The 24,955-nt window shown below is 40.6% G+C and overlaps 1 protein-coding gene across 3 annotated transcripts in view; it reads left to right on the forward strand.

Annotated features, from left to right (window-relative positions):
- The first annotated feature begins 17,782 nt into the window (after positions 1–17,782).
- NFAT5 (nuclear factor of activated T cells 5) overlaps positions 17,783–24,955 on the forward strand; it is a 115,416-nt gene continuing 108,243 nt past the window's right edge. Inside the window, exons 1-2 of one of the 3 annotated variants that reach the window (XM_004744545.3) lie at positions 17,783–18,206; positions 19,951–20,004. In XM_004744545.3, the coding sequence (XP_004744602.2) occupies positions 18,134–18,206; positions 19,951–20,004 (127 nt within the window). In that variant the 5' untranslated portion in view covers positions 17,783–18,133. The other 2 variants (XM_004744546.3, XM_045076238.1) reach the window with 2 other exon arrangements.

Raw genomic sequence — 24,955 nt, forward strand, 5'->3', positions numbered from 1 at the left:
CGGTTGCTTGGAAGCTGGTCAGGCTTAAAGTACCAGTGGATCCAGGGTCTTCAACGATTCCCACCTTCCAGTTTTTCAGTATTACACATAATGTTGCAATAAACATGTCATTGCATGCTTATACATGTGACTGAGAGGTTTTCAAATCTAGAAGTGGAATTGCTATTTCAAGAGTATAAGCACTTCCTGGGGCATCTGGTGGCTCTGTCAGTTAAGCATCTGCCTTTGGCTCAGGTTATGATTTCAGGGTCCTGGAATCAATCCCCACGTTGGGATCTCTGCTCAGCAGTGAGTCTGCTTTTCCCTCTCACTTTGTGCTCTCTTTCCCCCACTTTCTCCGTCTCTTTCTCAAATAAGTAAATAAAATCTAAAAAAAAAAAAAAATAAGAGTATAGACACTTCCAACTTCACAAGGATTACCAAATTTCTACACAAAGTGAGGGTTTTCTAAATTTCATTTTTTTTTTTGTTTTGTCACCTTATAGTTCCATAAGCACCAGCAGTGTATGAAAGTTCTCATTTCCTTTCCTTTGCATCCTTATTACACTTAGGATTTTAAGATCTTGGGATGCCTGAGTGGCTCAATCACTAAGCGTTTGCCTTCAGCTCAGGTCATAATCCCAGGGTCCTGGGATTGAGCCCCACTCAGGGCTCCCTGCTCGGCAGGAAGCCTGCTTCTCCCTCTCCCACTTCCCCAGCTTGTGTTCCCTCTCTCTCACTGTTTATCTCTGCCAAATCTCTGTCAAATAAATAAATAATAAATATATAAGTCTTAAAATAATAAATAAATAAATTTATTATTAAAAATAATAAGTAAACAAATAAGTCTGTTATAAAAAAGAATTTTAAGATCTAAAAATTTTTTTATTCTTCACCCAGATGATCAAGGTCATTAATAGTCATAAATCATCTTGATAGTATGTACTCTTGATATGATATATGATAAAAATGGCACTTTAACCCTATGGTCTTCTCCCAAAATCCTATTGCCAAGTCTAGTTACAACAAACAAACAAACAAACACCATCAGACAAAACTACTAGAGGGATGTCCTACAATGTGTCTATCCAGTACTCCTCAAAACTGTCAAGGTCATCAAAACCAAGGACAGTCTGAGAAACTGTCATAGTCAAGAGGAGACTATGGAGCATATCTGATGACTAAATGTAAAATAGTATCCCAGATGAGATCCTGGAATATTAAAAGGACATTAGATAAACTAGGGAAACTGGGATAAACTGTGGACTTCTATAATGACGTGTCAGTGTCCATACATTAATTGTAACAAATGTACCACAGTAATATAAGACGTTAACATTCAGGGAACCTGGGAATAAGGTATGTGGAAACAATATTATTTTTTCAAATTTTCTGTAGAATGTGAAACTGTTTGAAAATAAAAGTTCTATTAAATTTTTTCTACTCCGAATGGTATCTCCTTGTTTTAGTTTTCATTACCCCAATTACTGGTGAGGTTGACCATTTTTTCATATTTATTAACCCTCCAAATTCTCTTTGATGAATTTCTTGTTTACCTTTGTTTAAAAATTATGGTTTTTAAAAATGATTTGTCAGAATTTATAGATACTCAGTGTATTACTCTTTTGTTGGGTAACCTATTAATGTTTTTGTTTGTTGTGTTGAGTTGCAACCATCTTCAGTTTGTAAGTATCCTTTGATATTTTCTATAGTATATTATGATATGATAGTAATATGACCTGGCAGATATATTTGAATTTTAATGTAATCAGATGCTTTCCTTTACTCTTCATACTTTTGAGTCTTGTTTAGAAAATCTTTCCCTATTCTGATGTCATAAAACTCTTCTGTTTTCTTCTAACAATTTTCCTTGTTACTTCTTACCTTTAAAAAAAATTTTTTTTTTACCTTTAAAAATTTTAATCCACTCTGAATTTATTTTTATCTGGTATAAGGTAAGGAATTAATTTATTTTACTTTTTTGTGTAAGTGGCTAATTGTTCCAGCACCATTTATTAAGTTTTTCCATTTTCCCCTCTGATTTGTAATGCAATTTCTATTTTATGCCAAGTTTCCATGTGTAGTTAAGCTGTTTCTGGGCTATCTGTTCCTTTAATCTGTTTGTCTATTCCTAAACAAACATTGAATTATTTTTTTAAAATATGGTTTTATGGGTGTCTGTGTGGCTCAGTCAGTTAAGCATCTGCCTTTGGCTCAGGTCATGATCCCAGGGTCCTAGGATCCAGTCCGGCATGGAGCTCCTTGCTCAGTGATGAGCCTGCTTCTCTTTCTGTCTCTGCCATTCTCCCCTCCCCCTACCCTTGTACTCTGTGGCTCTCTCTTTCTGTCAAATAAATTAATTAATTAAATCTTCTAAAAAAATAATAAAAATAGAAGATAAAAAATAAAAATATGGTTTTATGATAAATATTTTCTTAACTGACCTGGTAGATCAAGTCAGACCTTTTTACATAGGTCAAGTCAGGTCTGGTAGGTTCCTTATTTTCTCCTCAGAATTATCTTTGCTATTTTTGGGCTATTTGTTCTTTTGTATAAAATTCAGGATTGATTTACAAAGACCAGTACAATGTCCTTTTGAAATTTTGATTGGTAATACAATGAATTTATATATCAACTGACATAGATTAATGAATTTATAGACCCAGTATAGATCGAGTCCTTCTGTCCATGAACATAGTATAGCTTCCATTTATGTAAGTGGCCTTTTATATCCTTCAGTAATGTTTTATAAATTTCTCCTTAAAAGTCTTCTCTATCTTTTGTCTGTTTATTCATGGGTATCTCATAGTTTTTATTGCTCCTATACATTATATTTTTTATCATTAGCAACACTATTGATTTTTGGATATTGTCCTTACCAGTGAGTTGCTGAACCATTTGAATGTTTTTCTTGGACTTCTTATATAGAGAATCATTTCAACTGCAAGTAAAAAAGATTTTTCCTTCTTATTTTATTTTTTAATTTATTTTTAAATAAATATTTTATTTATTTATTTATTTTTATTGTAAGATTTTTCCTTCTTATTAAGATTTTTGAAGAAAAATCTTCAAAGATATTTCCTTCTTATTTCCCAATCCTTATCCCTCTTATTTATTTTTTCTAATTGCATTGGTTGGGATCTCTAGGACAGTGTTTAATAGCAGCACAGAGAGGAAAGCATCCTTGTTTTGTTTCTTATTTTAATGAAATGCATCTATTTTTTTTCACCATTAACTCTGTTGTTTCTTATAGATTTACTGTCATTGTTTTGGTAGATAGCTGCCTCCCATTAACTATTGTATTCTTCTTATTGTAATAGAACCTCAGATTTGTAGCTGATCATATAACTGCAAACTACATTTCTCAGCGTCCCTTGCAGTTAGTAGATGTGGTTGTCTTTAAGCCTTGACTACTAAGACATAATTAGAGGTGATCCATGCCTTTTTTCCTTTTTCTTTTTTAAGGTTTGCTTATTTATTTGAGAGAGAGAGAGAGCAAGTGGAAAGGAGGGGCAGAGGGAGAAGGTGAAAGAAACCCAATCAGACTCCACACTGAGCATAGAGCCTAACACAGGGCTCCATCTCATGCCCTGAGATCACGACTTAAGCCGAAACCAAGAGTTGGGCACTTAACCAACTCTGCCATCCAGGTGTCCCTAGAGGTGGTCCATGTCTTAAAAGAAAGAGGAATGCTCTTCCCTTTCCTTTTCCTATTCCTTTCTGTTAATGGTATACATTGTAGATAGCTGAGATAGAAGAGCCATCTTGAATAACAACATGACTGATTGAGATAACCATAATTCTGTCTCCTATACAAGGTTTTTTCCACTTCACCTATAACATTTATCTTGTGATTTGTTTCATTCTTTTTTTTTTTTTTTTTTTAAGATAGACTCCATGCCCAATGTGAGGCTCAACTCATGACCCTGAAATTGTGAGTTGCATGCTCAGTCAACTGAGCCAGCCAGGAACCCCTCTTATGATTTGTTTCTAACCAGGAGAGAGAGACTGAATTTATTCTTCTAAAACATAGATTTGAATGATATGTTTTCTGCCTCATTACAAACATTTTGAAAGCTGGGTGAGAATAAACAGCTTAAGGGGCACAAAACGCTAAACTCTCAACTTGGGATGAATTTTTTTAAATTGATTTGCCCAGGTATTTATAAACTGTAAAGAAATAAAAAGAAAAAATAAGACAAAGAAGAAAATCTGTTTATTCTTTATACATTAAAACATTTATTTGAAGTGATGTATTATGGGTAAGGAAACTTTTTTAAAGAAAACCTACAAAGTAAATCTTCCGTTTAAGTGCGAGTATTCTTACTGTTGCCTGCTGTCTTTCAGTCCTTGTTCATATACTCTGTTTTTGCGATTATGATCATTGTATAGACACACCTTAAAAAAAGGTATAGACATACCTTTTGCATTTAAAAAAAGTCACTTATTTTTAAAGTTTAGATCTTTTTAGTCTCCATGTAAGAATAAGTTACCAAACAATAACAATGAAAGTGCCTAGAATAAATGTCTCCTCTCCCTTGAGTCACAGAGTAAAAGAACTCTTAGAACTGAAGAAAATTTTTTAATCTCACCTTTTGAAGGTTGATTGTAGTATTTGGTTCTATAAAATAATTATTTGGTGATAGGTTCAATTGAATGCTGTCATATCATGAAATTCTTGTATTTAGGATTGCATTTATGCTGTCCGGTATTTGTGAAGAACTCCGTTCCATTAACGTCTGAATCAATCTTTCTTTCTTTCTTTCTTTCTTTCTTCCTTTCTTTCTTTTTAGAGAGAGAGTAAGGGCAGGTGCTAGAGGAAGAGGGAGAAAGAAACTTAAAAAATTTTTAATATATATATATTTAAAGATTTTATTTATTTGTTTGTTTGTTTCAAAGGGAGAGAATGAGAAAGAGAGAGAGCACATTAGAGAGAATGTGAGATGGGGGAGGGGCAGAGGGAGAAGCAAACTCCCTGCTAGTAGGGAGCCCGCTGCCGGACTCAATCCCTTGGTACTCCAGGAACATGACCTGAGCCAGAAGCAATTGCTTAACCCAGGCGCCTGAGGGAGAAAGAATCTTAAGCAGGCTCCACATCCAGTGTGGAGCCCAGTTCAGGGCTTGATCTTACAACTCTGGGATCATGACCTGAGCGGAAATCAAGTCTGCCCCTTAACTGACTAAGCCACCTATCCCACCCACCCCCCCCCTCTGGATTTTTCCATCAATTACAATAACAATTACCAAAGCATTTGTGTTCTAGTATTACACTTTACAAAGGAATTTCTCACAACTTAGCTCATTTTCTCCCTAAGATACACCAAAGAGGTATATCTTTGTCATTCACAGGCATACCTCTGTGAATAACAAAGGTACTATTATAAAGCCTTCTTGCAGAGGAGGAGACTGAGATTTCGGAGTGTTTAAGATGTTTATGCATTTCATAAGTGGCAGAGAGGAGATTTGGAATAAAATATTCTGCTTTTTTCACTTGCGCTAGTACTTTTTGAGCTCTGCCAAATCAAATCATGCCAGTCTTTTACCAGTTTAGATAGAAAAATTATTAATTAATATGCCAACTTTCTTAATTCAATTTCTCTCTGATGTGTTTTTCTGAAATGGATACCTCATGCCTGTCTGTACTAGATGCTGGAAGAGGAAGGTATCTGATGTAGCATGAGGTTATATGTTTTGTGCTTTAAGTTTCCTTTATCTAAGTTGCTGCAGCATTCTGCAGAGAGCTCAGATTCCCAGGTGTTGTGCCACAAGAATATATTTTAAAATTGTTGCATTATGTTATGCTGAGTAAGCCCTGGAACCTGCAAGCCAAACACATTTTCAGTCCTAAAACAAGGCTAAAGAATCCTCTCTGGCCTTGCTTCCAGTCTCCTTCGTTTCATACATCATTTCTCCTTACTGCTCATCAAAACTAAAACTTACTAAGGGTATATCCAGAGGAAATAATTAAGAAAATGCTAAAAGCACAGATTAGCTGTGAGGATGTTCATTTCAGTGGTATTTACAAAGGTTTTCAAAAAAGGAAACAAATTAAATGCCAAAAACTAGTGGACTGGTTAGTAAGTTAAGATATATTCTATAATGGAATACTCTTCTGCCATCTAAACATTATTAAGAATATTTACTGATATGGGGGTGCCCAGGTGGTTCAGTTGGTTAAATGGCTGACTTGCTTCAGGTTGTGATCTCAGGGTCCTGGGATTGAGGCCCCCAGAGTCAATCCAGGCTCCATGCTCAGCAGGGAATCTGCTTTTCCCACTCCCTCTGCCCCTGCCCCCCCTCCCTTGGTCTCAGTCTCTCTCAAATAAATAGGTAAAATCTTTAAAAAGGAAAAAGAATAGGGACGCCTGGGTGGCTCAGTTGGTTAAGCAGCTGCCTTCGGCTCAGGTCATGATCCCAGCGTCCTGGGATCGAGTCCCACATCGGGCTCCTTGCTCCGCAGGGAGCCTGCTTCTCCCTCTGACTCTGCCTGCCATTCTGTCTGCCTGTGCTCCCTCTCTCTCTGATAAATAAATAAAATAAAATTTAAAAACTACAAAAAAAAGGAAAAAGAATATTTACTGATGTGTATTGATGTTCACAGTTACATCAGCAATGCAGGATAACAGAATACATTGTGTAGTCAATTTTTGTATATACAAGGTAAAGATACATTTAAAAATTTCCAGAAAGATAGATACTAAATGATCTTCTCTCTATGATGGCTTATGAGTTTTTTGAATAATTTTTTTAACATTTATTTAGCATTATACCAGATATGGGGCTTGAACTCAGAACCCTGACAAGAATTTTGTGTTCTTCCAACTCAGCCAGCCAGACACCCCAAGTTTTTGAATAATTCTTATTTATTACCTTCTTACTTATATTTTCAGCTATTATTTGTAGTTTCTACAAGGAATGCATTGCTTTTGCTCTATCAAACACCCATGTAAATTTTATTAAAAAAGAAAACCTACTCAGGCCTTTATAAACATCGACAAACATGTTACTTGCTGTGTTCTGTCAGCTTAGCAAAGGAAGAGGAAATGGCTTGCAAGGAATTTAATTTAAACCTAAGAATTTCCTGAAGGTAAGACCTTTAATCAGTTAAAATGGGAAGGGGCCTCAGTGAAGCAGCTAGGTGAAGGGAGATGGTCTGGTGCTCACTCCCACAGCAAGCTGAATATGTAGGGGTGGCGTGGACTTAGAGGTAGAAAATACAAGGCTTTCTAAACCCTTCTGCCTAGGATACAAATTGCCTTGGCAGTGACTCTGAGGTGCTGTCAGTTAGCAAGCAAGCACTGAGGACAGAGCTCTGAAGAGAGAAAATATATAGAAATTCAGATTTCAATTATTCCTTCATTCATTCAGCTGCATGACCATTCTCGATTGTCCACTACAAATCTAGCATTGTGCTAAGTGTCAGGCTCTGCTCTTTCCTAGTTTACAACTTACTTGGGAAGATAAAAGATGAGGATATGAAATCATCTGAGAAGCGCTGGAAGTGAGAAAGAAGGAACAGGCAACTTAGTTCAGTGAAGGAAGGTTTAAGAACAGTTGGGATTAATGAGATTAATAAATGTGAAGTGCTTTTGATTAATAACCTGGTATCTCATATGTACCTATTATCATTCTTTTATGAGATGGACCTCTACTTCTTCAAAATTTGAGATTTTAAAAATGTGCTTACTTCCCAGAAAACATTTAACTCTTTTCATTAAGAAAAGATTAGGTAGGGATGCCTGGGTGGCTCAGTTGTTAAGCATCTGCCTTCAGCTCAGGTCATGATCCCAGGGTCCTGGGATCGAGCCCTGCGTTGGGCTCCCTGCTCAGTGGGAAGCCTGCTTCTCCCTCTCCCACTCCCCCTGCTTGTGTTCCCTCTCTCGCTGTGTCTCTCTCCCTCTCTGTCAATAAATAAATAAATAAATAAATAAATAAAATCTTTTTAAAAAAGATGACGTAAACCAAAAGAGAAAAAAGATTAGGATGACAGAATTACAAAGAGGGAGGTTACCTTTTGCAGTCTGCAGCAGATACTGAAATTGTTTACCCAACATCTGTTCTACCCCTCTTCCTTGCCAACTGACCCCCAATTGTGTTCAGGGCATCAATGTACATGTCTAAAAAAACCCCACACATTTCCCAGCCTTTCAGATGGAGTGATCATGTGATATAGTCCTGGCCAATGACATGTAAATAGAAGCCACTGTGTGGGTCTTACAGGGACCAGAATTGACCCTTTTGCCCTTTACTCTTCTTTCTTTTAAAAGATTTTATTTATTTATTTGCGAGAGAGAGAGAGAGAGAGAGAGCAAGCACAAGTGGGGGTGTGGGAGGGCAGAGGGAGAGGGAGAAGAGGGAGAAGCAGAGTCCTCCCCTACCCCCCACACTGAGCTAGAGCCCGACACATGGGGCTTGATCCCAATACCCTGAGATCATGACCTGAGTTGAAGGCCGACCTCCAACTGACTGAACCACCCAGGTGCCTCTTTACCCTTCTTTCTTCCTCTGACCTAGAATGCAAATAGGTTGCTTAGAGGTGACATCTCATAGGCATGAGAACAAGGGCCACCTTGAAAGTCTGTGTGCCTAACGGCATTGTGGGTCTTTGAGATTAGCCTGGATTGCCTAATCCAGGCTTCTCGTAGGAGAAAACTAAAACCTCTAAGTTTGTTGCTAGCAGCCAGACACAATGCCTGCCTGATAAATAATCTAACCCACTTATTTCACAGAGAGGAGACAAAGGTCCAAGAAAGTTCCATAACCCCGGGCAGGTTATGTCAAGTTAAGATTTCCTTACTTTGAAGGGACAGAAAACCCAATCCCAAACCTCTTAAGCAGGGAAAAGAACTGATCATTTCAGATCACTGAAGGCCAGTGTGGCCTCCTCCAGAGACTCAAATGATTTTTTTTTTTCTTCAGATTCTGGGTTTTTCTCTCTATCTTTTGGCAGTGCTTCCTTTGCTCCCTCGGCTCCCTCCGCTCCAGACGGGCTCTTATCCTCTTTGGGACAAGGGGAAGCCAGCAGCTCTTGCCTAACCTCACCCAGGATTAAGTCCAGAGGGAAGACACAAACTATTCCCTGAAGAAAGGACTACCTGCTGGACATTCCAGCAGTGGACATCCTAGTAGCCTCAGTGCCTAGATCTAGAATTTAGGACTCCTGTTTTTCAAGTCCATTCATTTCCTACTTCATTGAGTAGTGTCGGATTTAACAAAAATAGGTACATGCAACATCCATGAGAAATACAGATCTAGCAGATATTTCCTTGGATCATATAAATGATTATATACTGCTTCGGTAGCTGTTGACCACCAAGCTATATAAATATGATAGAGACAATACCACATCTACCAAGAAAAAATTAAAATTCACTGGGCATCGTATTCAAAGATGGCCCTCAGTACTGAAGACCAAGTTGGATTTGGGGGGCGGGGGTGGAGCTGCTCGTGAGCCACTCTACCGATTACATTTTCCGGTTTGCTTCCAGAGGGAGGCCTACTGGAGCAACTCTGCATCAGCTCTTTTCTTGCGTTTTTCTCTTGCTGAATGTTTCTTTTTGGATTTCCCTTTATCATATTCCTCCTACAGCCCCAAAGCATATTTATTTAATAACTGCCAAGGGCAGGGGTGCCTGGCTAGCTCAGTCAGTAGTTCATGGAGCTCTTGATCTCAGGGTGGGTGAGTTTGAGCCCCACATTGGGTGTAGAGATCACTTAAATAAACTAAACTAGACTAACTAACTAACTACAAAGGGCAGACCAGCTACGTGTTCCTTGTAGTTCCTGCTCAGGTGGTCAGGGGGAAGTTCAGAGTTCCCTCAGTCGGTTTTATACCTGGTTTTTAAATGCTCTGGTCCTTGGTCCAGGCCTTACAGAGTAAACCTTAGGTCCATTATTACCCAAGACTTCCACGAGTGGAAGGTTTGCAAATTGAAGCTCTTTAAAGACGTTAGGGCTGTTTTTATCTCTACAGGCTCTTTTTCTTTTTTCTTTTTTGGAAGAATTGTTAACCTTTAGAATTCTTGAAATTCTTCCATATTTAGTTACTATGAAAATAAACATTTAAAAGCTTATATGTTAATACTCCAGTATATTTGGAGTGAACCCCGGGAACACGTGCCCATGCAGATTTGCTTCTTATCCCTTTACTCTTTCCCTGAGATTCAGCAAGTTATGTTTACTTGGCTTTCCTACTGGTAAAAACTAAATCTAGGATAATTCCTTTTCTGGTCAGAGATTTTGCTGCTCCATGTACCAAAGTATAAAGTCTCCTGGGTGATTCATGTTTAAGTGGTATTTGCTTATCTGTTAAGTTTTTTTTTTTTAATCTTTTTTTTTTTAAGATTTTATTTATTTATTTGACAGACAGAGATCACAAGTAGGCAGAGAGGCAGGCAGAGAGAGAGGAGGAAAGCAGGCTCCCTGCTGAGCAGAGAGCCCGATGTGGGGCTCGATCCCAGGACCCTGAGACCATGACCTGAGCTGAAGGCAGAGGCTTTAACCCACTGAGCCACCCAGGCGCCCCAAGTATTTTATTTTTTTAGCACATTAAACTACTGGACTCCAACGAAGAAGATCCTGTTGATGATGTTTCAAACTTCTCTCACTATCTCCTTTTCTTAACTATTCTCATACTTTTTTCTCACTCTCAACATTTAAGCAATATCTGAGTTCTTTTGATTCTACTTCCACAATGTCTTGCATAAACAACTCCTCCTTTCCACGTTTTCAGCCTTTACCCTTCAGGGTCATTGGCCTTTGCTGGGCTTTCTTTCTGAGCTTTCAGCTGCCAATTTACTCTTCACACTGCTGTCTCTGTTACTTTCTTCAAAAAAAGCTCTGGTCTCATCATCCCCCTCCTCCAAAACCTTCAATACCTCCCCAGTGCCTACAGAATAAAGAACAAAATCCTTATTTGTGGTCTTTCCCCTCTAACCTTGTCTTAACTTTCCAGTTTCTTCTTTTATTCTATTAATCTGTACCAGATGTCAAATTCCTAGTACAATATCAACAAATGGCATAATAGAGGGTTTGTTTCATTCCTTGTGGGTGCTAAAGTGATGTGCTCGAAATCAATCAGAAGTTATTTAAGACAAAGATGTGTTTTATGTTTTTTGACTTTGTCAAAGACTATACAACTAAGTGTTCACAATATATTAGAGAGAGACCCATGAACTGGAATTCATTGTTGTGATTGCTCTACTAACATTTTGGATGAAATGTTATGGAAACCCAGAGAATAATTCATATTGCTTAGAAAGGTTCAGGGTGAATTCAGAGAGGTAAAATCTGAGCTGGACTCTGAAGGGAAAACAAGATTCTTTGCAGATAGAGAAAGTGAATGAATACATAAATGAGTATTGTTTCTAAGCCTCGTGTCTTATAATTAGCTTCTAACAGATGTGGGCAGATCCCTCGCATGCCTCTTCCCATGTTTGGAACGGTCCCCATTTCCTTATTCAGCTGAAACAAATGCTTCTCAGGTGGAATATGTCATTTCTAAAGTCAGTCTAGTTTATCCAAGAACTTCAACTTCACCCTTCAGTTCTGGGCTTAGTGGTAGATGACCATTTCAATTAATTTATCGTTGCATCCCTAACCTATATAGTCAGCCATAATCCTCAGCAAAGCTGAAGAAAGATACTCAGTGTTTTTTTGACAATCCACTGACAAAGTCCAATGAAGCCCAGGTATTTCTTGAAATATTTGTATCAACACATAATAGCTGAGATGCTTCACAATGTAAACAATTGTATGTCAGGACTTTGCCCTGCAACTGTCTAGCCACTCTTAGCCACTGTAGGAAATTGTGGTTGGCGTGAAGAGATATCACCTGTGGGGGTATAAGGGGCAGAGAAGAAAGTGATGTGTGTTAGATGGTATTCCTTCCTCTTCCCTCTGTCAGCTTACTAATAAAATGAAAGGTAATTGGTTTCTAGTACCTGCACAAAACTCTAGCATAGCCCCTGTCACAATGCATTGTGTGTTTGTTTAAAGGCCGTCCCCCACATCAGGCTGACAGTTGACTTCTTATATTCATCTTCGTAAGAGCTTTGTATTTCCTGCACCTAGCATAGTTTCTAGAGCCCATTTGTGGAAAGAGGGAAGAGTTGATTTGTTTCATATAGAGGAATTTTTTTTTCATCTTCTCTGGGTAATGGATTTTTTTTTTCCCGGAAATCTTATGAAAGTTAAAGACTTTCATCCTTTGTGGTGGTGGTGGTGGTTGTTTTTAAAGATTTTATTATCCACTTGACGGAGATCACAAGTAGGGCAGAGAAGCAGGCAGAGAGAGGAAGGGAAGCAGGCTCTCCACTGAGCAGAGAGCCTGCTCGATCCCAGGACCCTGGGATCATGACCTGAGCTAAAGGCAGAGGATTAAACCCATTGAGCCACCCAGGCATCCCTCCTTTGTGGCTTTTTAAAATAATTTTTTAAGATTTTATTTTTTAGTTATCTCTACCCCAATGTGGGGCTCAAACTCACAACCTCGACATCAAGACCCTTATGTGAGGTGCCTGGGTGACTCTGTCAGTTAAGCTCCAACTCTTGATTTCAGCTCAGGTCATGATTTCAGGGAAGTGTGATTGTTGAGCACCTCATCAGGATTTGTGCTCAGCGTGGATTCAGCTTGTCCCTATCTCTCCTCCTCCCCCAATCTCTCTCTCAAATAAATAAATATAGTCTTAAGGGGGGGGGGGGAAGAGCCCCATGCTCCATGGACTGAGCCACCCAGGCACCCCAGCACTCCAAGACTTTCATCCTTTGGAGAAAAGTACATGTAGATACAAGCTTGTAAAAATCTATATACAAGTTTAAAGAGATCACAGATCCCTTGAAAGAAATCCATGGACTTCAGGTTAAAAAACTCCCTAAATTAAGGAGCACCTGGGTGGCTCAGACAATTAAGCACCTGACTTTTGATTTCAGCTTAGGTCGTGATCTCAGGGGTGTGAGATCAAGCCCCGACTAGGGCTCTGTCCTGAGGCCAGAGTTTACTTGGGATTCTCTCTGCTCTTCCCAGTGTGTGCACATGTGTGTTCTCTCATTTTCTCAAATAAATCTTAAAAAAAAAAAAAAAAAAAAAAAAAAAGCTCCCTGAGTTAAGAATGAAGGTAATAGGAAACTGTAAAACAATTAAAAAAAAAAAAAAGATTTATTTAGGGGTGCCTGGGTGGCTCAGCTGGTTCAGCATCTACCTTCAGCTCAGGTCATGATCCCGGGATCCTGGGATGGAGTCTTGCATTGGGCTCCCTGCTCAGTGGGGAGCCTGTTTCTCCCTCTCCTCACCACTGGTGCTCTCACTATTTCTGTCTTTCTCTCTCTCTAAAATAAATAAAAATTTTTTTAAGATTTTATTTATTTTTTAGAGAGAGCATGGGGTAAGGAAGAGAGGGAGAGGGATGGAGAGAACCTCAAGCATACTCCCTGCTGAGTTGATACAGAGCTCGATCCCATGACCCCAGGATCACAACGGGAGCCAAAACCAAGTGTCAGACTGGACGCTCCACCAGCTGAGCCACACAGGTAGCCCTGTAAAACCATTTCTAACTCATACTCTTGGTCAAACTAATATCACAGCGGAGGTGAGGCTACTAGATTATTCACGTTATGATTAGATGTGGAAAGAGCATCTTAGCAAACATGATGGTGTCAAAGCCAGTATGAATAAGGACTTGAATGCAGTTTACATGAGTCCAACCTGACTACTGTTGGGATGACCTAGAGACATTCTCCTTCCTTTCTTGGTTTAATGGGGTCAGGGGTTTCTAATTTCCCATTAAAATTTCTCTCCTTTCTCCACTGTTCACCAAGTTCTCGCAATTCAAGCTGATGGCTCTGTAGCTCAGGACTTGCAACTATTCTAGATCTTAAGAGACTGAACTGGTCTAAGACTCTGGATGACAACTCTGACTCCGACCCAGTCATAAAGTACAGAAGTACTTCATCAAAGTGAATTAGATGCCTGATTACCAGATTTGGGCAGTGAAAGATGTAAGGAGTGAAAATGTTCTAAATCCAATGGCAAAACTATCAAAACTAATTTCGCCTTCAGAAATATTTGCTAGAGGGGCACCTGGGTGGCTCAGCGTTAAGGGTCTGCCTTGACCCAGGTCATGATCCCAGGGTCCTGGAATGGAGCCCCGTGTCGGGCTCCCTGCTCAGCGGAAAGCCTGCTTCTCCCTCTCCCACTCCCCACTGCTTGTGTTCCCTCTCACACTGTATCTCTCTCTGTCAAATAAACAAATAAAATATTTTTAAAAAGAGAAATACTTGCTAGAACATGTTCTAAGGGTGAAAATCGACGCATAATCATAATCAAATAAAACTTTGTTTACAGTTTCAGCACAAATGCACTCATCGCTATGTCCCACCACCACCAATTCTCCATTATTATTAAGGAGTGCACCCAAGGTGGAGCAGAGATCATTTTTGGTCTAAAATTTTTTCTTGTCCATGACTTGAACTGTTCTGGAAATTTTCCTTTCAGAGCTTGTGTTTGTTTAGCAGTTTCTTTACAATATCCATGTGACCAAAATTATTTTAACAGCCTTAATTGTATTACAATGACAAAGATTATCTTGTGAAAACGCATTCCTCTGTTCTGTATGAGTTTATTTAATTCCTTTTCAGTGGTTGATATTTGAACCTCTTTCATTTAGAGTAGATCCAGCAACACAATTCACTAAGTGCCTAAACAGGTCCAGGAGGGGTTAAAGAACACACCACCAAGCATAAAGACTGCCACTCTATTGCATAATCTATACAACCTTGTAGTTGAATCTGGGTTCTTGTGAAATTTTAATCAAGTAACTTGGGAATGTGATATGATGACTGGGAAGCGATATAAAGGAATTCTACAAACTACTAAATCTGCTTTAAGTTTTGTTCCATAATCCTATTGTAACTTTCAATGAGAGGAAATTTACAAATTTTACACGCTTAAAGCTTTACTTTTTATTGTGCACAAAGTTTTATGAAGGTGTATATTTGAGGAATGGGTGGTTTTTGAAATACAACATGAGATTCTTTCAAAGATTGAATAGAAGGAGAAGTAAAGAGACATTAATGACTACAGAGGGAATATCCTTGGAAATGGGGATAGTATGTAATTTACTGATCGGATAGTTATTTTTAGTAACTGAATGTCAGGCCGGTCTTATCTTTTGTGATCAGAGCAGAGCACACATGTTTACTAATGAATTCGTGTTTTTAGTTGCTGAAATTTTAAGGATAACACGAAATCTAGGTCTCCATGCTGTTGCAAAGCATGGCCATGAAAACTACCCATCTAAACAGTTTTTCAAAAAATGTATTTCTGTAAAAGGAAGTGAGAGGAACACTGAATTTTCAAATATCCATTGAGATATAATCAATGATTGATGCAAGGCCTGATGGGGTGAGGCCCGAGTCTAAAGAATCCATCCAGGAGAATTCAGTCTGGGTCAAGTCACACTTGGGGGCCCCCCTCTTTACAGGGTTTTACCAAGCCAGGGGAAATCTGATTAACATAAACAACAAAGCACTTGTGGAAGGGGGTTGGGAAAGCAAAAAAGGGCAGAGAAGTGTTGAGGGAAAGGGGAAGGAAGAGGCCTTGCCAATTCTTGACTTGTTAATTAGGGTCAGAACAGCACTGGGGATTTCCTATATCCTAAGTTTGTTGAATGATTACATAAGTCTGGGGCAAAGGGATATATCAGAGTGATGCACCCAACTTTTAAGTATTGGGTTTCTGCCTGGTAAGTCCCAATTTCCTCTCCTCACGTTTTGTATTGACTAATGGCTGGAGAGTGTGTGTGTGGGGGGTGTGGGTCTCCATCAGGTGTTTGCTCCAATTCAAAAGCTTTGGCCAAGGCCTTGGCCTGTTGGGCAACTTGACTGAATCTTCCTCTCAAATGAGTTAGGCTCTTACGAGTTATGAAGGGACTTCCCTTGGGACTTGTTGCAACAGCATATAGTGGCAATGGAGATTTGAGAGTAGTTTCCTGTTCTGCTTTGCCATCTTGGGATGGCTCTGAAAAGCTTTCTTACCTCTGACAGGAAGAAAATGCTCACAGGGTTGATTCATTACTGCACAGAATGCAGTGAAGATAATTGGGCAACCCGAATCCGATGTTCAGATGGAAAGATAGGGAGACTCTGATGACACAAGTTTAAATTCTAGGTCTGCAGGTAAAGCTTTACAAAGAGCCCCACCCCAGAGACACCTGCACTGGGACCTCCTTCATTGAGAGTTTCTTCCCCATCTCCAGGACTCCCAAGTCCAGATGAACGGCCCAACTTCCTGGGGAAAAGGCTCTATAAATTGTATAGATAGATACATCATATATAGATAGATGTTAACTTGTATATATATGTGTGTGTGTGTATGTGTGTACACTTGTAAATATACTTGGATTATATATACTTGTATATATGTACTTATAACTTGTATATATACCAGTTATATATATATCTATATAATATATATGAAATACACAAGAGTAAATTTTTATGATTTGTAACTATCTGTGTAGATAAAGTAACAAAACTAAAGCCATATCTAATAGTTTTTTATTTTAAATATTTTATTTATTTATTTGACAGAGATAAAGATAGTGGGAGCAGGAACACAGGCAGGGGGAATGGGAGAGGGAGAAGCAGGCTTCCCGCCTAGCGGGGAGTCAGATTCCGGGCTCAATCCCAGGACCCTGAGATCATGACCTGAGCCGAAAGGCAAGACGCTTAGCGACTGAGTACCCAGGCACCCCAAATCTAATAGCTTAAAAACGTTGCCCAGAGATTGCTGGCATCAGTATTCCATACAAGATTAAAATTATTTCCCAAGATGCATACCCTGCACTCCAATTGATATTTTAATAACTTGATTAAAAATTTCTCAGAAGTCTATTAGAGTCAGGAAACGGTCTGCGGTGTAGGTGAGGATTTTCAGTTTTTGCAACGGAAACTTTTGGCCCCATGAACATAATAGAAGAAACTCAATTAAATGTGTTTTTCCTCCATCCTCGCCTAATCCAAAGGTAAAAAAGTAAAAGGGTTTTGGAAGAGTGGTGTTTAGCTGTGCTTCTTTCCTTTTTCCTTTAGGACAACCAGGTGGATTCATAGGATCCAATTTTTAAATAGCTTTTTATCTCCTACTCCGAATAAACCCGGCCACCCAGCACAATCAGAAAGTTGGTTTTATGTTTTGTTTCGAATTTTCAGCCTCTAAAGGATGGGGGGAGGGGAGACAAAACTGGGGACGGGAAAGGACGAAGGAGGTACTTTAATTAAAAACAACCAATAACTCGAGGTTTTTAGATATGGTCTGTCATTTCCTAATTAAGAAATGAGCTTGACAGTCCCTGGGCCAACTCAAGGTGAAGACTCCTATGAAACCCTAAAGGACTGGTGGTTGTCCAAGAGACGAAACTCCATTCCCCTGCGAGACCCCAAGCCAGTCCGCCCAGGCCGGCCGTACCCAACTCTGGGGTCCTTTCCGTCCGGCAGTCACCTCGGCTCCCTCAGGTCCGTCTCCTCCTGAGCTCAGCTCGGCGCTGGGCCGGCCGCCTCGGGCTCGCCGCCACCAGGTCGGCGCAAATACCTTTTCCCTCCCCGGGGCCCCAGGCGCGGACACCTCCCTGCCTCCCTCCCTGCTGGCGGGGCCCTTTCCCGGCTGGGAAACAGCAGCGGCGGCCGCGGCGGCAGGAAGCGAAGCCCTTGTTGATGCTGTTCCTTGGCGCGTCTCCCCGCCCTCCGGCGGCTGCCCTAGCTCTTCCAGGCTTTGGGGCGCCCCCCTCCGCGCCTGCGCAGTGCCCCGCGGGGGGCGGGGCTCAGATTCCTGTCAGCGGCAGCGGCGGTGGCGGCGACCGTCAGTTTTCGCTGAGGAGAAGCACGAAACGGACCCGTTGGCTCTCCCCCCCTTCCCTTTCCCCGCCCTGAACCCCCCTCCTGGCTCGCCGGGAATTAGTCCCCGTGGAGTTTCCCCTCCGCCTCGCTGCCGTTTCCTCGGTCCTCGGCCCGGTGGAAGTCACTGCCCTCGAGGAGGAGGCAGCAGCAGCCGCCCTCGCCTCGCCGCCCCCGGTTCGGTGCCCGCGGTCCCGGAGAGGAGGTGCCGCCGCCACCGCCGCTCCCCCCCTCCCGCTGCCCTCGGGCCGGGCTGGGTCGAGCTGCGATGCCCTCGGACTTCATCTCATTGCTCAGCGCGGACCTAGACCTGGAATCGCCCAAGTCCCTGTACTCGCGAGGTGAGTCAGGCTGGGGGCTGGGGCGTGGGGGCGGGGAGGCCCGGCCCGGGGGAACCAGAGGGGTCCCCGTCGGGGGTGGGGGCAAGCCCGGGCCGGTCGGGCCTGTTTTGAGGGGGGTGGGGAGAGGCTGATGGAGTCGGGTGATGGTGGAAGGGGCAGGGGAGGAGTGGCGGCCCCTCCCCCGCGGAGCCGCGGGCCGCACGGAGCCCAATTGCCGTCGGCCCCGGGTCTCTGCGGCACCAGTCGCTCTGAGAGTCCCTCGGCGTGTCCGTCCCCGCCACACTCCTCGAGCGGCTGGTCCCGGCCTCCCCCGCTCAGGGATTCCCCCCTCCCCCAGACTGGGCCCCAGCGTGCCGGGGCCGCTGCGATCCGTGCGCCGCGGCCCCCCTACCAGGGCCATCCTCCCCAGCAAAGTTGCCCCCAAACGGGCGGCTTGGCTCGGAGCCGCTTCTGGGTGCAGGGGCACCATTTTTCTCCCCCCTCCAGGTTGTTTGTGCGCCGCGGTTCTACCCCCCGCTCCCTCCGGCCTAGTCCACTCCCTCCCCTTGTTGGGACGGCCCCCCTCGACCAGGCGTTCTTCCTTTCCTCGTCATCTTATTGCTGGAATGGGCCCGAATTTTCTGTTTTTCTCTCTTTCCACCTCTGTGGCATTCTAATGACTTACATCGTCCTCTCTTTTTACAAAGATAGGAGTGCTCTCTCTGGATTAGTTTTATTCCTCTCCCGTCCCAGGGGTACCAGCTCAGGCACTGACGCTGTCCTTTGAGAATTTTCTCTTTCGTTGCCGTTCCAGGACTCCTTGCAGGGAGGGGGCATTGGACAGAGATTCCCGTTTTTAAACTCTTTTGGCCAGGGCCTAAAGGGGATTCCCGGGATCTACGGTATGAACACTTGAGTTGATCTCTACCGGGTTTAAATTCCTATACTGGGCTCCACAAGAATGTGTTAGAACAGGTTCCCTGTGCAAGGGGCATCAAACCAGAACGCTCCCACTACACTCTTCACCACTTTTTAAACCCCTGGGAGGGGCAAAAGACGTAGATGGGTTATTAGCTACTCATTTCACCATATTAAAAGAAATTATGTGCCGTTGTGAGCCTCCTTCCTGAGAAATCCAGCGTTTCTTCAGTTTGGGTGTGATGTATCCATCCGCTGATTCTACCCCCTCCAGAAAGGGGGACCTCAGTTTCACCTTAGTAAATGTTAGTTGTTTAAGCGAAATCAGAGTGAGATGGTTTACTCTGGAAGGTACTGGACTTTACAGACTGACGACTGGGTTTGTACAGAGAGTCCTACTTAGTAACTGTAGCCATTGTCTGTTGCTCTGATGACTTTAGCTGGCAGTCAACATCCTGTAGGATGTTTTTCAGGCATCATACCTGAAGTAGTTGGAGATATTGTAGTTTTGAGAGTCAGAAGAAAAAAGATGATATCAAGAGATGATTCTTAGAAGAGGGCTAATGTGCTACAATTGGGTGCTAAAAATAGTCAAGACATTAACACCATTTGTGCAGTAATCATCAGATAATTTTCCATGAAACAAATGCTTTATGAAAATCGAAGTTTACCATAGAGACCAGTGTAGAGGCAATTCCATCTTCTTTTGCAGAGTATAGTCGCAGATATGGGCTTTAGCTCTTAAAAATACATGGCAGTTATGTAAGAGATTTATGCCACCCTTGCCTTTTTTTCTTTCTTAAGTCATTCAGCATAAAAAGTACTTAATGCTTTTTGTGTTTTTCAGATTCTCTGAAGTTACACCCATCACAGAATTTTCATAGAGCTGGACTATTGGAAGGTCAGCAAAGTGCCATTTTAAAGCATATTGTGTGAGTATGCAAAGGCTTTCTCTGAAATGGAGTTTAAATGAGAAAGTGTGAAACTTTGCAAACTCATACAATGTAGTATTCTCCTAAAGAGCCTGATCCTTCTTTTAGAGCAGCTGAATGTTTTAGTGGATTTTGTTGCTGTGTTTGATGTGCTTGTTAGCTTATTGTATCTGCTTTGAGAAGCCTTGAAAACCCCCCCACAAAATCACGAAAAATTATGTGTTGGGTGTTCTACTTTGGAATTCCAGATCTTAATTCTATCTTCTTATACATAAACTGAATATGAAAAGGCTCAATCATTATAATCATAAGTATAACTAAAAGAGTGACACCAAACACATATTTTGTTTGAAAATTCAGAATTTAGAACTTTTATATGTTGAGCATTTTGAAACAGAATGTTAATTATTTATTACAAAAGCATTGTATCTTTACTGTTGCATTATTTTAAAGGTTAAGGAAAGCCAAAGAAAGAGATGATTGGAATATGCTTAGAAAAAAAAGTTTGAGACATATTCTGGAAATGTTAATAGAGGGTGTAGAATTTAAATAGCTGACAATTATTTTAGAAAACTTTACATTGAAAAAAGAAACACTGTTGTTTTCAGCATTTTAAGGCCAAAAAAAAAGACTCTATCTGTGTTTTGTAGGGTTTCTAACATAATTTTTTAAGAAGCTTATTTATTTTTAGTAATCTCTACACCCAATGTGGGGCTCAAGTTTAAGGAGCCCCCAGTTCAAGAATCACATGCTTTTTGACTGAGCCAACCAGAAGCCCCTCTATTTTGTAGTTTTTGAAATTGTTTTTCATATCCTCTTTGAATTTTGTAATCCTGTAGTTGGACAGTAAGGATATTAATTTCCCCATATTAGAGATGAGTAACCTGAGGCTGGAATTAAGAGACTTGGGGGAAAAGAGTCACACAATAGCAGACATAATGCTTTTTTGTTTTAGCTGTCGTTCATTACCTAAACCCAAGCTGCCACTGTAAAATACGTAACCGGTAACTTAAACATTTTGTGGTCCACTTTAAAAAGGCCATAAAGGGACGCCTGGTGGCTCAGTCAGTTATACATCTGCCTTCCATCTGCCTTTGGCTCCTATCATGATCCCTAGGTCCTGGGTTGGAGGCCTGTTTGGGACTCCCTGCTCAGTGGGGAGCCTGTTTCTCCCTCTGTCCCTCCCCTGTTCATGCTCTCTCTCTAATAAATAAATATAATCTTTAAAAAAAAAAGGCCATAAATGTTTAAGTTTTTTTGAGTTTAGATGTTTGCCTCCCATATGGTATAGTCTGATACAGTGGTGGGAAGAATGGATTTTGTAACTGAGGTTGAGTTTGAATAGCAATTTAGTTGCTAATAAACTCTGTGGCCTTGGGCAGGTTATTTCACCTGTCTAAACTTTAATATTCTTTCTATAAAAATGTATATAATCTCTTAAGTTTACAGAGGTAATGTGTATGAAAATGCCTAGTATAGTGTCTGGCTTAATAAATGTTGAGTTTTCCTTTTAGTATCAGCTAGCTTTTTTGACTATAATTTAGAGCATATAGAATGTTATTTAATTATTAATTATATTTATATTTAACAGAAACCCACTGATATATATTAGTATAAAAACAAATTACAACTGTTTAAAAAAATTTTTAATTTTATTTTTAAGATTTTTATTTATTTATTTGACAGAGAGATCACAGGCAGAGAGGCAAGTAGAGAGAGAGGGGGAAGCAGGCTCCCTGCCCAGCAGAGAGCCCGATGTGGGGCTTGATCCCAGGACCTTGAGATTATGACCCAAGCCAAAGGCCGAGGCTTAACCCACTGAGCCACCCAGGTGCCCTCCAATTACAACTTTTAAAAAATCAACTACAATTTGAGGCAAGACATTTTATGTGTTTCTTTTTTTTTTTTTTTTAAAGATTTTATTTATTTATTTGACACACAGAGAGAGAGATCACAAGTCGGCAGAGGCAGGTAGAGAGAGAGAGGGGAAGTAGGCTCCCCGCTGAGCAGAGAGCCCAATGTGGGGATCGGGGCTCGATCCCAGGACCCTGACATCATGACTGGAGCCCAAGGCAGAGACTTAACCCACTGAGCCACCCAGGTGCCCCTGTAAATGTTTCTTACTGAAGTAGATTTCTGTTTTTTATTCATATTGTCCAGTTGTGACCATGTTATAGATTCCTCTTTGTCACAAACCCATCCGTTTTCTGGGCAACAGACCAGAGAGTATCATAATCATAGAGATTATCAGGCAGAAGCAAGACACGAAAAAAGAAAGTGTTAATTAGTCCAGCAAATATTTTTAACAAGTTGATGGAAATGCAGATAGCCATTTAATATGCATATTCGTATGTATGTGCTTAAATACTTTTATTAAATTTTTATTTTGGTTGAGAAGATCCTCAGTTTTTTGAAGTGAGACCATCCTTTCACAGATTATCTATACATTGTAAAATGTATAAATATCAAGTATCCTTTTATGGCTTTGATACAGGGAATCATAAGAAAGTTTGCTTGTGTAATGAAAGTATTTATAATCTGTGCACCCTACTTCTATTTAGAATTTACAAAAGTAGAGAGAATAAAATAACGAGCCACCATATTCCTATCACCAAGCTTTTAACAATTATCAATGCATGTCTGATCTTGTTTCTTTTATCCTCGCCTTTTCCTGAAGCTATTTTATTTTAAGACAAATATCAGACATTATGTTACTTTATATATACATGCTTTTGTATTATAGTGATCTTTCTTTATTAATTTTTAAAATACCCTACTTTATTCCAGGAAATACATATTCTGATTTATTTCAGTAAAGTCTCTCCTCTCCCTGCCCTCTTTTTAAGTTAAAGCACAGCTGGAGGCTACTGCTTCTAATGTATAGTGTACCTTGTAATCTATGTTAAAATTGTAGGTCATGCGTCAGACTTGAGTTCAAATCCTTGTTTCAGCGTTTGTGCTTGACCTTGGCTTAGTCATGTGATCTTTTTGTGCTTCAATTTCCTCATCTTTAAATGGGGACAATCGTAGTATCTTCATCATGGGCTGCTGTGAAGATTATCTGAGGCAAATTCATGCCTATAGCATTTAACCTAATACATAGTAAGTCTCAATAAATGTTAGCTTAATTAAAAATTCTGAACAACCACTTACATGACATTTACTGTATGCCAAGAACTTTATAAATATGAACTCACTGAATTCTCTTACCAACCATGAGATGGTTATTATTATCCAATTTTACAGGTGAGGGTGCTAAGGCATGGGGAGGTTTAGTAACTTACCCAGAGTCACATAGCTGGTAAGTTGTAGCCAAGATTTCAACACAGGTAGTCTCACTGTAGTCTATGCTCATTAACTACTGTATTGTATTATATTGACTCCCTGTTATATAATAAGAAGTATTTTCTTTTTTCTTTTTTCTTTTTAAAGATTTTAGTTATTTATTTGACACAGAGACAGCGACCATGAGAGAGGGGGAGTGGGAGAGGGAGAAGCAGGCTTCCCGCTGAGCAGAGAGCCTCATGTGGGGCTCCATCCCAGGACCCCAAGCAGGGGGAGTGGGAGAGGGAGAAGCAGGCTTCCCGCTGAGCAGAGAGCCCCATGTGGGGCTCCATCCCAGGACCCCAAGCATCATGGCCTGAGCTGAAGGCAGACAGACGCTTAACTGACTGAGCCATACAGGTGTCCTGAGAAGTATTTTCTAGTAATATGTGTGTATACTTTCTGTCAGTAGTCTAGATTTCCATTTAGTAGTAAACTCAACCCAGGGTAAGGGGAATTTGATTACTATGATATATAATTTGTTAAATTTTTTGAAGGACATATTTTTTCCAAATATAAGGTCTCTCTTTAGGAAACAAGGTTGGAAAACTTGCAGTTGAGTGTTATGGAGCTTTAAAAATAGATTCAAGGGGTGCCTGAGTGGCTCTGTACATTGAGTGTCTGCCTTTGGCTCAGGTCATGATCTCAGGGTCCTGGGATAGAGCCCTGAATTGGGCTTCCTACTTGGTGGAGTCTACTTCTCCTTATCCTCCCCATTCATGCTCTCTCTCACTATCTCTGTCTGTCTGTCTCTCTCAAAGAAATAAAAATCTTAAAAAAAAAATAGATTCAAAAATCTGTTTACCATTCAGTTAAGTTTGCTTTTATCCTACATATCAATGCTGATCCTTCCTGCTACTGTGTGTGTGTGTGTGTTTAAAGAATAGGAAGTTGACATAATTCAGTTTCACAATGTAATGATTCATTATTTGTATATATTGGGAAGTGACTACCACAGTAAATCTAATTAACATCTATAGGAGTGCCTGGGTGGCTCAGAGGGTTAAGCCTCTGCCTTCAGCTCAGGTCATGGTCTCAGGGCCCTGGGATTGAGTGCCCCATTGGGCTTTCTGCTCAGTGGGGAGCCCGTTTCCCCCTCTCTCTGCCTGTCTCTTTGCCTACTTGTGATCTCTCTCTCTGTCAGATAAATAAGTAAAAAATCTTAAAAATAAAATCTGTCACCGTATGTGGTCCTGCTACTACCTTTTTATTTAGTGTGGTAATTGCCTAACAATGGGAAAAGGGTCCATTTATTTAATGCAATAATACAAATAATGTTTCTGATGACACCATAATTACATGGGAGACTCTTAATGAAATAAGTAAATAAAAGAGGTACTGTTGCAATTATGTTAAAAGTAACTTACATAGAAAAAGTCCTGTACAAATGTATATACTGTGAGATTTTATTTTTGATTCTATTTTTGCATTTTCCCTGATACCTTTTTTTTTTTTTAAGATTATTTATTTATTTATTTATTTGGTAGACAAAGATCACAAGTAGGCAGAGAGGCAGGCAGAGAGGGGTTGGGAAGCAGGCTCACTGCTGAGCAGAGAGTCCGATGCGGGGCTCCATCCCAGGACCCTGGGATCATG

The sequence above is a fragment of the Mustela putorius genome, unplaced genomic scaffold, assembly GCF_011764305.1.
Source record: "Mustela putorius furo isolate JIRA1106 unplaced genomic scaffold, ASM1176430v1.1 tig00000174_pilon_pilon_pilon, whole genome shotgun sequence".
NCBI lineage: Eukaryota > Metazoa > Chordata > Mammalia > Carnivora > Mustelidae > Mustela > Mustela putorius.